The 15,502-nt window shown below is 49.0% G+C and overlaps 1 protein-coding gene across 2 annotated transcripts in view; it reads left to right on the forward strand.

The window, feature by feature from the left end:
- LOC142474880 (phospholipase A2 inhibitor gamma subunit B-like) overlaps positions 1-5,017 on the forward strand; it is a 78,449-nt gene extending 73,432 nt beyond the window's left edge. Inside the window, exon 6 of one of the 2 annotated variants that reach the window (XM_075581030.1) lies at positions 4,326-5,017. In XM_075581030.1, coding sequence (XP_075437145.1) covers positions 4,326-4,516 — 191 coding nt within the window. In that variant the 3' untranslated portion in view covers positions 4,517-5,017. Of the gene's footprint in view, positions 1-4,322 lie in introns of both variants that reach the window. The other variant, XM_075581026.1, reaches the window with a different exon arrangement.
- Positions 5,018-15,502: the final 10,485 nt, after the last annotated feature.

Below are 15,502 nucleotides of genomic sequence, written 5' to 3' on the forward strand. Positions count from 1 at the left end.
CCTGTAATTACACTGCACAGACACTGCTCACTGCTTCCCTGCACTTAGGATAATCTGTAATTACACTGCACAGACACTCCTCACTGCTTCCCTGCGCTAAGGATAATCTGTAATTACACTGCACAGACACTGCTCACTGCTTCCCTGCGCTGAGGATAATCTGTAATTACACTGCACAGACACTGCTCACTGCTTCCCTGCGCTAAGGATAATCTGTAATTACACTGCACAGGCACTGCTCACAGCCTCACTGTGCTGAGGATAACCTGTAATTACACTGCACAGACACTGCTCACTACTTCTCTGCGCTGAGGATAACCTGTAATTACACTGCACAGACACTGCTCACTGCTTCCCTGCACTAAGGATAATCTGTAATTACACTGCACAGACACTGCTCACAGCCTCACTGCACTAAGGATAATCTGTAATTACACTGCACAGACACTGCTCACTGCTTCCCTGCATTTAGGATAATCTGTAATTACACTGCACAGACACTGCTCACAGCCTCACTGCACTAAGGATAATCTGTAATTACACTGCACAGACACTGCTCACTGCTTCCCTGCAGTTAGGATAATCTGTAATTACACTGCACAGGCACTGCTCACTGCTTCCCTGCGCTAAGGATAATCTGTAATTACACTGCACAGACACTGCTCACTGCTTCCCTGCGCTAAGGATAATCTGTAATTACACTGCACAGACACTGCTCACAGCCTCACTGTGCTGAGGATAATCTGTAATTACACTGCACAGACACTGCTCACTGCTTCCCTGCGCTGAGGATAACCTGTAATTACACTGCACAGACACTGCTCACTGCTTCCCTGCACTGAGGATAATCTGTAATTACACTGCACAGACACTGCTCACAGCCTCACTGCACTAAGGATAATCTGTAATTACACTGCACAGACACTGCTCACTGCTTCCCTGCACTTAGGATAATCTGTAATTACACTGCACAGACACTGCTCACTGCTTCCCTGCGCTAAGGATAATCTGTAATTACACTGCACGGACACTGCTCACTGCTTCCCTGCGCTGAGGATAACCTGTAATTACACTGCACAGACACTGCTCACTGCTTCCCTGCGCTAAGGATAATCTGTAATTACACTGCACAGACACTGCTCACTGCTTCCCTGCACTTAGGATAATCTGTAATTACACTGCACAGACACTGCTCACTGCTTCCCTCCACTAAGGATAATCTGTAATTACACTGCACAGACACTGCTCACTGCTTCCCTGCGCTGAGGATAACCTGTAATTATACTGCACAGACACTGCTCACTGCTTCCCTGCGCTAAGGATAATCTGTAATTACACTGCACAGACACTGCTCACTGCTTACCTGCGCTGAGGATAACCTGTAATTACACTGCACAGACACTGCTCACTGCTTCCCTGCACTTAGGATAATCTGTAATTACACTGCACAGACACTCCTCACTGCTTCCCTGCGCTAAGGATAATCTGTAATTACACTGCACAGACACTGCTCACTGCTTCCCTGCGCTGAGGATAACCTGTAATTACACTGCACAGACACTGCTCACTGCTTCCCTGCGCTAAGGATAATCTGTAATTACACTGCACAGACACTGCTCACAGCCTCACTGCACTAAGGATAATCTGTAATTACACTGCACAGACACTGCTCACTGCTTCCCTGCATTTAGGATAATCTGTAATTACACTGCACAGACACTGCTCACTGCTTCCCTGCATTTAGGATAATCTGTAATTACACTGCACAGACACTGCTCACTGCTTCCCTGCGCTAAGGATAATCTGTAATTACACTGCACAGACACTGCTCACTGCTTCCCTGCGCTGAGGATAACCTGTAATTACACTGCACAGACACTGCTCACTGCTTCCCTGCACTGAGGATAATCTGTAATTACACTGCACAGACACTGCTCACAGCCTCACTGCACTAAGGATAATCTGTAATTACACTGCACAGACACTGCTCACTGCTTCCCTGCACTTAGGATAATCTGTAATTACACTGCACAGACACTGCTCACTGCTTCCCTGCGCTAAGGATAATCTGTAATTACACTGCACAGACACTGCTCACTGCTTCCCTGCGCTAAGGATAATCTGTAATTACACTGCACAGACACTGCTCACTGCTTCCCTGCGCTGAGGATAATCTGTAATTACACTGCACAGACACTGCTCACTGCTTCCCTGCGCTAAGGATAATCTGTAATTACACTGCACAGACACTGCTCACTGCTTCCCTGCGCTGAGGATAATCTGTAATTACACTGCACAGACACTGCTCACTGCTTCCCTGCGCTAAGGATAATCTGTAATTACACTGCACAGGCACTGCTCACAGCCTCACTGTGCTGAGGATAACCTGTAATTACACTGCACAGACACTGCTCACTACTTCTCTGCGCTGAGGATAACCTGTAATTACACTGCACAGACACTGCTCACTGCTTCCCTGCACTAAGGATAATCTGTAATTACACTGCACAGACACTGCTCACAGCCTCACTGCACTAAGGATAATCTGTAATTACACTGCACAGACACTGCTCACTGCTTCCCTGCACTAAGGATAATCTGTAATTACACTGCACAGACACTGCTCACTGCTTCCCTGCATTTAGGATAATCTGTAATTACACTGCACAGACACTGCTCACAGCCTCACTGCACTAAGGATAATCTGTAATTACACTGCACAGACACTGCTCACTGCTTCCCTGCAGTTAGGATAATCTGTAATTACACTGCACAGGCACTGCTCACTGCTTCCCTGCGCTAAGGATAATCTGTAATTACACTGCACAGACACTGCTCACTGCTTCCCTGCGCTAAGGATAATCTGTAATTACACTGCACAGACACTGCTCACAGCCTCACTGTGCTGAGGATAATCTGTAATTACACTGCACAGACACTGCTCACTGCTTCCCTGCGCTGAGGATAACCTGTAATTACACTGCACAGACACTGCTCACTGCTTCCCTGCACTGAGGATAATCTGTAATTACACTGCACAGACACTGCTCACAGCCTCACTGCACTAAGGATAATCTGTAATTACACTGCACAGACACTGCTCACTGCTTCCCTGCACTTAGGATAATCTGTAATTACACTGCACAGACACTGCTCACTGCTTCCCTGCGCTAAGGATAATCTGTAATTACACTGCACGGACACTGCTCACTGCTTCCCTGCGCTGAGGATAACCTGTAATTACACTGCACAGACACTGCTCACTGCTTCCCTGCGCTAAGGATAATCTGTAATTACACTGCACAGACACTGCTCACTGCTTCCCTGTGCTGAGGATAATCTGTAATTACACTGCATCACTGTGCTGAGGATAATCTGTAATTACACTGCTCTTTGCATCACTGTGCTGAGGATAACCTGTAATTACACTGCTCACTGCATCACTGTGCTGAGGATAACCTGTAATTACACTGCTCACTGCATCACTGTGCTGAGGATAACCTGTAATTACACTGCTCACTGCGCTGAGGATAATCTGTTATTACACTGCTCACTGCATCATTGTGCTGAGGATAAACTGTAATTACACTGCTCACTGCATCACTGTGCTGAGGATAACCTGTAATTACACTGCTCACTGCATCACTGTGCTGAGGATAACCTGTAATTACACTGCTCACTGCATCACTGTGCTGAGGATAATCTGTAATTACACTGCTCACTGTGCTGAGGATAACCTGTTATTACACTGCTCACTGCATCACTGTGCTGAGGATAACCTGTAATTACACTGCTCACTGCATCACTGTGCTGAGGATAACCTGTAATTACACTGCTCACTGCATCTCTGTGCTGAGGATAACCTGTAATTACACTGCTCGCTGCATCACTGCGCTGAGGATAGCCTGTAATTACACTGCTCACTGCATCACTGTGCTGAGGATAGTCTGTAATTACACTGCTCACTGTGCTGAGGATAACCTGTAATTACACTGCTCACTGCATCACTGCGCTGAGGATAATCTGTAATTACACTGCTCACTGCATCACTGCGCTGAGGCTAACCTGTAATTACACTGCTCACTGCGCTGAGGCTAACCTGTAATTACACTGCTCACTGCATCACTGCGCTGAGGCTAACCTGTAATTACACAGCTCACTGCATCACTGTGCTGAGGATAACCTGTAATTACACTGCTCACTGCATCACTGTGCTGAGGATAACCTGTAATTACACAGCTCACTGCATCACTGCGCTGAGGCTACATTGCAAACAGTTTGTCCCAACACCTGATTTCTTATCTTTGTTGATCTCTTCCCAGAAGACACTTTATCCATGAGTGGGTGTACCACAGTGTCTGCCTGCGGGTATGTGTATGGTGCCAATACCGTCATGTGCTCCAGCACAAGTATCAGCACCAGGGACCCTTCCAATATCCTTACCAGCGGGAGCAGCCACCTCCACCTCACCATGCTCTCCTTCACCGTCCCGCTCATCCGGAAGCTTCTATACTGACCTCACCCCACACTGTGTAACAACACAGAGACATACACATCCAGGACTGGGACCGACTATATGGCCCATACAGGTGGTTTCCTTTCTTGCTACCAAATGTCCGATGTCAGATCTTTATTCTGCATGTTCTGTCCAATCGCCGGTCTGTCCCTGTTATTCTGGAACGCTTTCATTGTATGTGCTGCACCACCTCTGCTGGGGCGCTGTTCCCTGCAGCCACTGCACTTCAGTAAAGTATCTGTTCACATTTCTCCCACCTCCCAGCGTCGGTGTGATCCATCGGCCTGGTGTTGCTTTTATCCGCTGCCTGGACTTCATTGCTATCCTTATGAAAAGCTGAAATATACATATATATATATATTATATTGTGGAGTCCGTCTGTATAGTGATGAAAATTATGTAACATTCCGTAACTGTTTCAATCTGAAGATACAATATATCGCAAAAATGTAAATACTGGAAATTAAAAATGGCGGCTGCCGTTCACACGTTGGAATAACAGATGTTTCCATGGTAACCTGTAACGCCACTTAAATAAAAAACAGATGAAAACACAGCAAAAAGGACATGTTAAGAAAAGAACATGATAAAACATTGAGAACGTGTTTCCATGCCAATAGCATTATTAGGGGTCAGTCTCTCCTAGGGCCAATGTTACTAATGGCAGTGACATGGTTAAGGGGTCAGTCTCTGCTAGGGGCAAAGTGTACTAATGGCAGTGACAGGGTTAAGGGGTCAGTCTCTGCTAGGGGCAAAGTGTACTAATGGCAGTGACAGGGTTAAGGGGTCAGTTTCTCCAAGGGGCAAAGTGTACTAAAGGCAGTGACATGGTTAAGGGGTCAGTCTCTCTTAGGGGCAAAGTGTACTAATGGCATTGACATGGTTAAGGGGTCAGTCTCTCCAAGGGGCAAAGTGTACTAATGGCAGTGACATGGTTAAGGGGTCAGTACCTCCTAGGGACAAAGTGTACTAATGGCAGCGACAGGGTTAAAGGGTCAGTCCCTCCTAGGGACAAAGTGTACTAATGGCAGTGACAGGGTTAAGGGGTCTGTCCCTCCTATGGACAAAGTGTACTAGTGGCAGTGACAGGGTTAAGGGGTCAGTCCCTCCTAGGGGCAAAGTGTACTGATGGCAGTGACATGGTTATAGGGTCAGTCCCTCCTAGGGGCAAAATGTACTAATGGCAGTGACATGGTTAAGGGGTCAGTCCCTCCTAGAGGCAAAGTGTACTGATGGCAGTGACAGGGTTAAGGGGTCAGTCTCTCCTAGGGGCAAAGTGTACTAATGGCAGTGACATGGTTAAGGGGGCAGTCCCTCCTAGGGGCAAAGTGTACTAATGGCAGTGACATGGTTAAGGGGTCAGTCCCTCCTAGGGCCAATGTGTACTAATGGCAGTGACAGGGTTAAGGGGTCAGTCTCTCCTAGGGCCAGTGTGTACTAATGGCAGTGACAGGGTTAAGGGGTCAGTCTCTCCTAGGGGCAAAGTGTACTAATGGCAGTGACATGGTTAAGGGGTCAGTCCCTCCTAGGGACAAAGTGTACTAATGGCAGTGACATGGTTAAGGGGTCAGTCTCTCCTAGGGCCAATGTGTACTAATGGCAGTGACAGGGTTAAGGGGTCAGTCTCTCCTAGGGGCAAAGTGTACTAATGGCAGTGACATGGTTAAGGTGTCAGTCTCTCCTAGGGGCAAAGTGTACTAATGGCAGTGACATGGCTATGGGGTCAGTCCCTCCTAGGGGCAAATTGTACTAATGGCAGTGACAGGGTTAAGGGGTCACTCCCTCCTAGGGGCAAAGTGTACTAATGGCAGTGACATGGTTAAGGGGTCAGTCCCTCCTAGGGGCAAAGTGTACTAATGGCAGTGACATGGTTAAGGGGTCAGTCCCTCCTAGGGGCAAAGAGAACTAATGGCAGTGACAGGGTTAAGGGGTCAGTCCCCCCTAGGGGCAAAGTGTACTAATGGCAGTGACATGGTTAAGGGGTCAGTCCCACCTATGGACAAAGTGTACTGATGGCAGTGACATGGTTAATGGGTCAGTCCCTCCTAGGAACAAAGTGTACTAATGGCAGTGACATGGTTTAGGGGTCAGTCCATCCTAGGGGCAAAGTGTACTAATGGCAGTGACATGGTTAAGGGGTCAGTCCCTCCTAGGGGCAAAGTGTACTAATGGCAGTGACATAGTTAAGGGGTCAGTCCCTCCTAGGGACAAAGTGTACTAATGGCAGTGACATGGTTTAGGGGTCAGTCCCTCCAATGGACAAAGTGTACTGATGGCAGTGACAGGGTTAATGGGTCAGTCCCTTCTAGGGACAAAGTGTACTAATGGTAGTGACATGGTTTAGGGGTCAGTCCCTCCTAGGGACAAAGTGTACTAATGGCAGTGACATAGTTAAGGGGTCAGTCCCTCCTAGGGGCAAAGTGTAATGATGGCAGTGACATGGTTAAGGGGTCAGTCTCTCCTAGGGGCAAAGTGTACTAATGGCAGTGACAGGGTTAAGGGGTCAGTCTCTCCTAGGGGCAAAGTGTAATGATGGCAGTGACATGGTTAAGGGGTCAGTCTCTCCTAGGGGCAAAGTGTACTAATGGCAGTGACAGGGTTAAGGGGTCAGTCTCTCCTAGGGACAAATTGTACTAATGGCAGTGACAGGGTTACGGGGTCAGTCTCTCCTAGGGACAAAGTGTACTAATGGCAGTGACAGGGTTAAGGGTTCAGTCTCTCCTAGGGACAAAGTGTACTAATGGCAGTGACAGGGTTAAGGGGTCAGTCCCTCCTAGGGGCAAAGTGTACTAATGGCAGTGACAGGGTTAAGGGGTCAGTCCCTCCTAGGGGCAAAGTGTACTAATGGCAGTGACATGGTTAAGGGGTCAGTCCCTCCTAGGGGCAAAGAGAACTAATGGCAGTGACAGGGTTAAGGGGTCAGTCCCCCCTAGGGGCAAAGTGTACTAATGGCAGTGACATGGTTAAGGGGTCAGTCCCACCTATGGACAAAGTGTACTGATGGCAGTGACATGGTTAATGGGTCAGTCCCTCCTAGGAACAAAGTGTACTAATGGCAGTGACATGGTTTAGGGGTCAGTCCATCCTAGGGGCAAAGTGTACTAATGGCAGTGACATGGTTAAGGGGTCAGTCCCTCCTAGGGGCAAAGTGTACTAATGGCAGTGACATAGTTAAGGGGTCAGTCCCTCCTAGGGACAAAGTGTACTAATGGCAGTGACATGGTTTAGGGGTCAGTCCCTCCAATGGACAAAGTGTACTGATGGCAGTGACAGGGTTAATGGGTCAGTCCCTTCTAGGGACAAAGTGTACTAATGGTAGTGACATGGTTTAGGGGTCAGTCCCTCCTAGGGACAAAGTGTACTAATGGCAGTGACATAGTTAAGGGGTCAGTCCCTCCTAGGGGCAAAGTGTAATGATGGCAGTGACATGGTTAAGGGGTCAGTCTCTCCTAGGGGCAAAGTGTACTAATGGCAGTGACAGGGTTAAGGGGTCAGTCTCTCCTAGGGGCAAAGTGTAATGATGGCAGTGACATGGTTAAGGGGTCAGTCTCTCCTAGGGGCAAAGTGTACTAATGGCAGTGACAGGGTTAAGGGGTCAGTCTCTCCTAGGGACAAATTGTACTAATGGCAGTGACAGGGTTACGGGGTCAGTCTCTCCTAGGGACAAAGTGTACTAATGGCAGTGACAGGGTTAAGGGTTCAGTCTCTCCTAGGGACAAAGTGTACTAATGGCAGTGACAGGGTTAAGGGGTCAGTCCCTCCTAGGGGCAAAGTGTACTAATGGCAGTGACAGGGTTAAGGGGTCAGTCCCTCCTAGGGGCAAAGTGTACTAATGGCAGTGACAGGGTTAAGGGGTCAATCTCTCCAAGGGGCAAAGTGTACTAATGGCAGTGACAGGGTTAAGGGGTCAGTCTCTCCTAGGGACAAAGTGTACTAATGGCAGTGACATGGTTAAGGGGTCAGTCCCTCCTAGGGGCAAAGTGTACTAATGGCAGTGACATGGTTAAGGGGTCAGCCCCTCCTAGGGACAAAGTGTACTAATGGCATTGACATGGTTAAGGGGTCAGTCCCTCCTAGGGGCAAAGTGTACTAATGGCAGTGACAGGGTTAAGGGGTCAGTCTCTCCTAGGGACAAAGTGTACTAATGGCAGTGACAGGGTTATAGGGTCAGTCTCTCCTAGGGACAAAGTGTACTAATGGCAGTGACATGGTTATAGGGTCAGTCTCTCCTAGGGACAAAGTGTACTTATGGCAGTGACAGGGTTACGGGGTCAGTACCTCCTAGGGGCAAAGTGTACTAATGTCAGTGACAGGGTTATAGGGTCAGTCCCTCCTAGGGGCAAAGTGTACTAATGGCAGTGACATGGTTATAGGGTCAGTCTCTCCTAGGGACAAAGTGTACTAATGGCAGTGACAGGGTCAAGGGGTCTGTCCCTCCTATGGACAAAGTGTACTAGTGGCAGTGACAGGGTTAAGGGGTCAGTCCCTCCTAGGGGCAAAGTGTACTGATGGCAGTGACATGGTTATAGGGTCAGTCCCTCCTAGGGGCAAAATGTACTAATGGCAGTGACATGGTTAAGGGGTCAGTCCCTCCTAGAGGCAAAGTGTACTGATGGCAGTGACATGGTTATAGGGTCAGTCCCTCCTAGGGGCAAAGTGTACTAATGGCAGTGACATGGTTAAGGGGTCAGTCCCTCCTAGGGACAAAGTGTACTAATGGCAGTGACATAGTTAAGGGGTCAGTCCCTCCTAGGGGCAAAGTGTAATGATGGCAGTGACATGGTTAAGGGGTCAGTCTCTCCTAGGGGCAAAGTGTACTAATGGCAGTGACAGGGTTAAGGGGTCAGTCTCTCCTAGGGGCAAAGTGTAATGATGGCAGTGACATGGTTAAGGGGTCAGTCTCTCCTAGGGGCAAAGTGTACTAATGGCAGTGACAGGGTTAAGGGGTCAGTCTCTCCTAGGGACAAATTGTACTAATGGCAGTGACAGGGTTACGGGGTCAGTCTCTCCTAGGGACAAAGTGTACTAATGGCAGTGACAGGGTTAAGGGGTCAGTCTCTCCTAGGGACAAAGTGTACTAATGGCAGTGACAGGGTTAAGGGGTCAGTCCCTCCTAGGGGCAAAGTGTACTAATGGCAGTGACAGGGTTAAGGGGTCAGTCCCTCCTAGGGGCAAAGTGTACTAATGGCAGTGACAGGGTTAATGGGTCAATCTCTCCAAGGGGCAAAGTGTACTAATGGCAGTGACAGGGTTAAGGGGTCAGTCTCTCCTAGGGACAATGTGTACTAATGGCAGTGACATGGTTAAGGGGTTAGTCCCTCCTAGGGGCAAAGTGTACTAATGGCAGTGACATGGTTAAGGGGTCAGTCCCTCCTAGGGGCAAAGTGTACTAATGGCAGTGACATGGTTAAGGGGTCAGTCCCTCCTAGGGACAAAGTGTACTAATGGCAGTGACATGGTTAAGGGGTCAGTCTCTCCTAGGGGCAAAGTGTACTAATGGCAGTGACATGGTTAAGGGGTCAGTCCCTCCTAGGGACAAAGTGTACTAATGGCAGTGACATGGTTATAGGGTCAGTCTCTCCTAGGGACAAAGTGTACTTATGGCAGTGACAGGGTTACGGGGTCAGTACCTCCTAGGGGCAAAGTGTACTAATGTCAGTGACAGGGTTATAGGGTCAGTTCCTCCTAGGGGCAAAGTGTACTAATGGCAGTGACATGGTTATAGGGTCAGTCTCTCCTAGGGACAAAGTGTACTAATGGCAGTGACAGGGTTAAGGGGTCTGTCCCTCCTATGGACAAAGTGTACTAGTGGCAGTGACAGGGTTAAGGGGTCAGTCCCTCCTAGGGGCAAAGTGTACTGATGGCAGTGACATGGTTATAGGGTCAGTCCCTCCAAGGGGCAAAATGTACTAATGGCAGTGACATGGTTAAGGGGTCAGTCCCTCCTAGAGGCAAAGTGTACTGATGGCAGTGACATGGTTATAGGGTCAGTCCCTCCTAGGGGCAAAGTGTACTAATGGCAGTGACATGGTTAAGGGGTCAGTCCCTCCTAGGGACAAAGTGTACTAATGGCAGTGACATGGTTACGGGGTCAGTCTCTCCTAGGGGCAAAGTGTACTAATGGCAGTGACATGGTTAAGGGGTCAGTCCCTCCTAGGGCAAAGTGTACTAATGGCGGTGACATGGTTAATGGGTCAGCACTTGGATGAAAGTGTAAGTAACGGAGGAGAAGCGGGGCTCCCTTACACTGAAGGATAAGCCCAGCCTGCTCCCTCTTTGCCACATGTATTTGCAATAGTGCACAGCTGTTAGTTATACTGTATCTCCCCCCCAGTCACACCCAACAGGGCCCCTGTGGTTCCTCTGTCCCCTGCCTGGCTGGGGCGTCACACCCTCCCAGTCCGTGTACATTGCGGCTCTGCATTAGCTCTGACCCGGGTATTATCCTGAAGCCAGGGTCACGAATGGTGTATGAATGACTCCAGGTAGCTTAACTCATGTCTCACCTCTTCCAAAGCACAAACAAGTCCTTTTCTCTTTCTTGGTTTTATTGAGGGAAAACACAGGGAGATAGGTGCTTGTAGATGGAGTGTGGGGAGAGAGGGCTTCTCTGTCTGCTGTGCAGTGTATCAATGATGAGACAGTGTAAAACAAAAAGGCCTTGCTGGGGTGATAGCAGGCAGTTACTCACTCAGAGTCCAGGGTCAAAAGGAAATGAGGAGTAAGGGTCACACTAGATAGGAAGTGGGACTATACTAACTGTCAGCAAGGACAGGGGGGTAGGAATAGCCCACTCTCAGCTAGGAGAATATGAGCTGCAGGCAACCAACACAGGCTGTGTAAACAACATGTTGCGATAATGTTGCATTTTACATACAGCGTTGCTGCTGGGACAGGGGAAACTGACAGGTAACTAAAGAAGGGAGAAATGAATCCCAAACTAAAGGGGAAGACAGAGGAATATGGAATCTAGTTCCAGGACACTCCCCGTCTGGTATCTGGAGATACCACTATTCTATGTATATGTGGAACATATGTGCAATACAACATAACATGCAAATTCATGCCCACATAACGATGGGATACCGTCCGGTACCACCAGCTTGAAGTGCTTGCCATCTCGGTAAGGTAGGTGAATGCACAGCTCTAGGTTAGCTTGATGCACCACAATGTCTCTCAAAGTCCATAGAACTGGTAGCCAGTTCTTCTTTGTTATAGTCCGATTTAGGCATTAGGAGGATAGTCTCTGTGATAGGTCTCAAAAAAGTCTTAACGACCCTGTTCTGGGTCACCCGAACTTCCACTTTGCAGACCCTTTCATCTTCGCTTGGGAAGGTTTTGATTATAAGTTCCATGGGCCATTCGTTTCTTGTTACCTGTTTGTCTTTCAACAGAACCACGTCTCCTACTTGGATATCCGGTTTAACCGTTTGCCATTTATGGCGTTCTTGGAGTGTCACTAGGTACTCGCGTCTCCAGCGATCCCAAAATGTGTTAGCCAAGTGCTGCACCTGTCTCCACTGTCGCTTGTACATATCCTTAGAGTGGAAGCCTTCGACTGGGGTGGGGATGCTCCCTACTTTCTGGGTTAGCAGCATTGCTGGTGTCAAAATACTTGGCGATTCTGGATCCGTTGACACTGGAATCAAAGGCCTAGCATTGATTATCGCTGATATTTCGGCCATGAATGTGGTTAACACTTCGTGAGTGAGTCGAGTCAGGTCGGTTTTTAGCATCATAGAGTCCAAGATACGCCGGACTACCCCGATCATGCGTTCCCATGCTCCGCCCATGTGAGAGGAGTGAGGAGGGTTGAATGTCCACGTGCACTCTTGGTCGCGCAAGTATCTTTTGATACTATTGTCTCTATTATCTTTAGTGTCTATTTGTAATTCCTTACATGCTCCAACGAAATTGGTGCCGCAATCGGAGCGTATTTGTTTAACTGGTCCTCTGACTGCAAAGAACCTTCTGAGGGCGTTTATGAAGCTTGAAGCATCCATAGATTCTATAACCTCGATGTGTATAGCTCGTGTACTCATGCAGGTGAAGAGTACCGCCCATCGTTTGCTAGCCCGCCTCTAGTTCTACGTGAGATGACCATCCAGGGCCCAAATACATCGAGTCCTACATAGGTAAAGGGGGGTTCCGTGTTAAGTCTGTCGACAGGTAGATCCGCCATCCTTTGGTCTTGGCTTTTGCCTCTCAGCATTCGGCACCTAACACATTTGTGGAGATTACTGGCCACGCACCTTTTCATGCCAACGACCCAAATGCCCGCCGCCCTAATGGCGCCTTCGGTGAAGTGTCGTCCCTGATGCATGACTTGTTCGTGGTAGTGGCGCACCAACAAAGTGGCGATGTGATGCCGGCCAGGGATGATGAGAGGGTTGCTTTCCTCCCTGCTCAGTTGGGACTTATTGAGGCGGCCTCCTACTCTCATGAGGCCGTCGTTGTCGATGATGGGATTCAACTTCCAAAGTGGACTGTTTTTGTTAACACTCTTCTTTCCGCAAATGCAATTGATCTCTTCCGCATATGTTTCTCTTTGAACATGACTGAGAACAGTTTCCTTAGCCTTTGTAATTTCCTCTACGGTGCGCAGCTCTTTGCAGATGTGCCAGCCGTGGCAGCCGGTAGTTTTACCATCTGGTGTCTGGCGGAAGGAGGAGGCTATATGCCCGAGATGGGCTACTGTTCGCAGAAGGGCCGTCCACTTTGAGAAGCGTTGGAATCGATGTGATCCGAATGCGTTTTTGTGCGATACGTTGGTGAATACCACGGATACTTGTGGGGGCCTTATCTCCGCGTCCTTCTCGGGATCCACGAGTTCAAAGTCGCCAACTGGGGTTGGTGGCATTTCCGCAGGCTGCGCAAGAAACGTTGGTCCTGTGAGCCACGACATATTCTGCAGTTGAGATGCGGGTACTGATCTGGTGGCGTGATCTGCGGGATTTTGCTCTGTGGGCACGTGGTGCCATTGTTCTGGTTGGGTTGATTTCCTGATTCTTTCTACACGGTTAGCTACGTATACGTAGAATCTCCTTTTCTTATTGTAGATGTATCCCAGTACCACCTTGCTATCTGTGTAGAGTTTGACGGCATCTGGTTTGCTGTCCATCTCATTCTCGATAAGCTCCGCCAGTTCTACTGCTAACACTGCACCACACAGCTCGAGTCTGGGTATAGTATGGTCAGGTTGTGGCGCCAGCTTAGCTTTGCCAAGGATGAACCTGATGTGGCAACTTCCATCCACGTCCGTGGTTTTTAGGTAGGCCACCGCTGCTATAGCTTTGGTGGAGGCATCTGAGAACACGCAAAGCTCTTTGCTGTGTGCGGCGGTGAGAGATATAGGTGAATAGGGGCGTGGGATTTGAAGTTGCTCGAGGGCCTTCAAGGAGTGTTTCCACGTTTCCCACTCTTTCCGTTTTTCTGGAGGTAGTGGGGTGTCCCATTCCTGTTTTTCGAAGGACATTTCTCTGAGGAGGGACTTCCCTTGTATAGTGACAGGAGCCACGAATCCTAGCGGGTCGTAGAGACTGTTAACGGTGGACAGGACTCCGCGACGTGTGAAGGGTTTTTCTTCGATGGCTACCTGGAACGTAAAGGTGTCTGTTTTAAGATTCCAGCTTATCCCCAGGCTCCGCTGTATGGGAGGCGTATCGGTCCCCAGATCCAAATTCTTGAGATCTGGTGCTTGATCATCTGCGTGGAATGCCTTCATCACTGTGGCACTGTTGGAAGCTATTTTGTGCAACCTTAGGTTGGCCTTTGCTAACATCTTTTGTGTCCTCTTGAGTAGATCTACGGCTTCTTCTTCGGTGGGAACTGATTTTAACCCGTCGTCCACATAGAAGTCTCTTTCGACGAAGCTCCTGGCGTCTTTCCCGAACTCTGCTTCTCCGTCTTGGGCCGTTCTTCTGAGGCCGTAGGCAGCCACCGCAGGTGATGGGCTGTTCCCAAAGACATGTACTTTCATGCGGTACTCTGTGATTTCATTATCTATGTCGTCATCTTGGAACCACAGGAATCTTAGGTAATTCCGGTTGTCTTCTCGCACAAGGAAGCAGTGGAACATCTGTTGAATGTCTGCGGTTACGGCGATAGGTTCCTTGCGGAAGCGGATCAGCACTCCCAGAAGACTGTTCGTCAGATCCGGCCCGGTGAGGAGAACGTCGTTTAGGGAGACTCCCTGATGCTGAGCACTGGAGTCGAATACCACTCGAATTTGGCCAGGTTTCTGGGGGTGGTAGACGCCAAACGACGGGAGGTACCAGCATTCTTCGCCTTCTTTCAGTGGGGGCGCCGACTCTGCATGGCCACTGTGGAAGATCTTTTGCATGAAGGTCACAAAGTGTTCCTTAGTCTCCGGTTTCCTTTGTAGGTTACGGCGGAGCGAAGCGAGCCTAGACATGGCATGGTCTCTGTTGTTTGGGAGGCGTCTTCTTGGCGAGCGGAAAGGTAGTGGGGCCACCCAACTGCCTAATTCGTCCTTGAAGAGCTCCTTATCCATCAAGCTCAAGAATTCTTTGTCTTCCATTGATGGCGCCTGTTTGTCGTCGTCCTTTGTTGTCTGGAACACTGTACTCCCTAGGTCGTTGGGGTATTTTCCTGCCGCAGTCGCGTCTCCATAGTTCCTTTTGGTCTCGAGCTTCTTGTGGACCTGAAAGTGGTTCGGACAAGGTTTGAAGTGGGATATACGACCGTTCTCCAACAAGTTCGTTCGTAGGGTGCCTACGTTGTCGGGTCCTCGTATCCTGTCTATGCATACTTCTCCCACTACCACCCATCCTAGATCGAGCCTTTGAGCGCTTGGGCCGTTGTGGTCCCCATTTCGCTGTTCGCGGATCTTGTGTGCTCTCATGATGTCTCTGCCAAGTAGCAGCAGGATCTGGGCGTCTTCGTCTAATGGTGGGATATGATCGGCAATAGCTTTTAGATGGGGATGGTGTCGCACCACGTCTGGTGTGGGGATCTCACTCCTAT

This window comes from Ascaphus truei, chromosome 2, assembly GCF_040206685.1.
Source record: "Ascaphus truei isolate aAscTru1 chromosome 2, aAscTru1.hap1, whole genome shotgun sequence".
Lineage (NCBI taxonomy): Eukaryota > Metazoa > Chordata > Amphibia > Anura > Ascaphidae > Ascaphus > Ascaphus truei.